Here is a 2,121-nt window from a genome sequence, read left to right on the forward strand (position 1 = left end):
CAGCGTTTCAGAGGCCAGAGGCGCGACGCTGAGAGAGAGAGCGCAATGTCAGCCACGCTGGCTCCTGGTTCTCGGTGCCGGGGCGCACCCCAACTCGGGTGACCCGTACTCACGCCATCTTCTTGTCAGCATCAGCCAGGCACACGGTGCTGTCGTGGCTGACCCAGGCTACACGACTGCCGTTGGCCGAGAAGCAGACGCCATGCACCCAGCCGCAGCTACTGCTGGACTCGAACATCAGCTCCCCGAACGGCATCTTGGAGCCCCACGGGGTGGGTGCTGGCCGCTCCTCCACCTCCTTGATGTAGGCTGAGAAGATCCTGCCGGGAGAGGCAGAAAAGGGGATGGATGGGATCTGAGAGGGACCCAAGAAGGACCCCCCACTGCCCCGCTCTCCCAAACTGGCCTGTTGAGGCCAGAGCACCTAGCTGAGTTTGTGGGTACCCGAGCTGGCTTTTCATGACCTGCGCCTTCACGCTTGGAGAAGTCTGGGCCTCAGAGCCCACTTGTGCAATGGAGTGGGGCCAGGATGTCTCCCAGCTCCAAGTCCTGGGAGCTCTCAGGACCATATCCGCTCCGTGCCCGGAGCCTCTGGTGCCTGCTGTAGCCTCACGGCCCAGGGGCGATTCAGAAACGCAGGCCATCTTGCCTGGAGCTGGGAGCCAGAGGCCTTGGGAGACTCAGGGGTGCTGGGCCCAAAATGAGAAACAGCCAGTGGTAGTTGGAGTCTCTGTGTTCCAGGTCTTAAGATGACAAGGCAGAGATCGTCCCAGCCTCAGTCATTTATATCTCAGTGTGAATAAAAACACCCACTCTTTTTCCCTCAGATGGAAATCAGGAAGCTGAAGGAGTGGGAGGTTCTAATGAGGACAGGAGGGCCTAGAAAAGGGATCCTGCTGACATTAAAAAGTGGCAAAGGTGTATGTCCTTCTAAGACTCCCCATAGGCCAGACAGAGGACCCAGGAACAATCCCTCAAAGAGCAAAACCTCACAGAAGCTGGACTGAGGCCCAGGTCACCCGCTGGCAGCAGAGCTGGTCTGGAAGGCGGGGCTCTTGCGACAGGGCTCCCCACCACCCTCCGACCCCCGATGAATCCTGTGTTGACAGCGGGGCCCCCACTCTCACCGGCATTTGAAGTCGCAGGAGCCGGCGGCCAGGAGCACGCTGTTGGGGTGCCAGTCCAGGCTGAGGACGGTGGAGCGGATGGGCTTCTTGATGTGCTTGCACACCCACCTGGACACGGCGGGGGTCACACAGGTGTCAGGGGAGAGAGGGACAGACAGGTGAGCGCCCTCGGACCTCAGCGCCTCGGGCTCCAGGCTCCCACTGGGCCCTGCAGACCACAGAGGTCCCAGGAGGGAAGGGCCCAGGCCAGCTGGGTCCCTCCCTGGATAGGAGCACCATGCTGGTCACCTTTCAACCTCGCAACTACCCTGGGGCCGCCAGGTTAAGGAGAAGTCTGCTCACTGGTCAGGGTGGGACCTGAACTCGAGTCTCTCGGACCCCAGTCCGAGCTCCCGCCCGGCCTCTGCCTCAGCGACCCAGGGGAGAAGGTCGTGACGTGGCTGGAACTCGTGAGTGGGCCCGGGAGCGTGACGGCTAGTGCCGTGGGCAGATGATTTGCCTCAGGGCTTTGCTGGAAAGTGGGGATGGCAGCGGGGCTTCCCTCATAGCTCAGTCGGTAAAGAATCTGCCTGCGGTGCGGGAGACCCGGGTTCATATTCCTGTGTTGGGAAGAGCCCCTGGAGAAGGAAATGGCAACCCACTCCAGTATTCTTGCCTGGAGAATCCCCTGGATAGAGGATCCTGGCGGGCTACAGTCCATGGGGTCGCAAGAGTTGGACACGACTGAGCGACTAAACCACCACCACCACCAGGGATGGTAGCAGATGCCCAGTCCGGGGAGCTGCAGGGTCACTGCGTACAGGGCTTAGTGTGATGCCCGCAGAGGTGGCCCTGGTGTGGCTTGTACCCTTATTACTAGAGGGGGGCTGGGGGAGGGCCAGGCGCTGTGCAGAGAGCCCTTCGCCTCACTGCCAAGGGCTGGAGAGGACACCCTTCTTGGGTCCTGTGAACAGGGTCCTGACTCCCCGCCCAGTGGCTTTGTGGGAGCCTCCCG

The 2,121-nt window shown here is 61.4% G+C and overlaps 1 protein-coding gene across 1 annotated transcript in view; it reads right to left on the reverse strand.

The window, feature by feature from the left end:
- The window catches only part of ARPC1B (actin related protein 2/3 complex, subunit 1B, 41kDa), an 8,520-nt gene that overhangs the window by 3,896 nt on the left and 2,503 nt on the right, over nt 1-2,121 (reverse strand). Inside the window, 2 exon segments of the mRNA XM_010845736.1 lie at nt 118-320; nt 1,128-1,235. Of these exon segments, the coding sequence (XP_010844038.1) occupies nt 118-320; nt 1,128-1,235 (311 nt within the window).

This window comes from Bison bison, unplaced genomic scaffold (genome assembly GCF_000754665.1).
Source record: "Bison bison bison isolate TAMUID 2011002044 unplaced genomic scaffold, Bison_UMD1.0 scf7180017864223, whole genome shotgun sequence".
In the NCBI taxonomy this organism is placed as follows: Eukaryota; Metazoa; Chordata; class Mammalia; order Artiodactyla; family Bovidae; genus Bison; species Bison bison.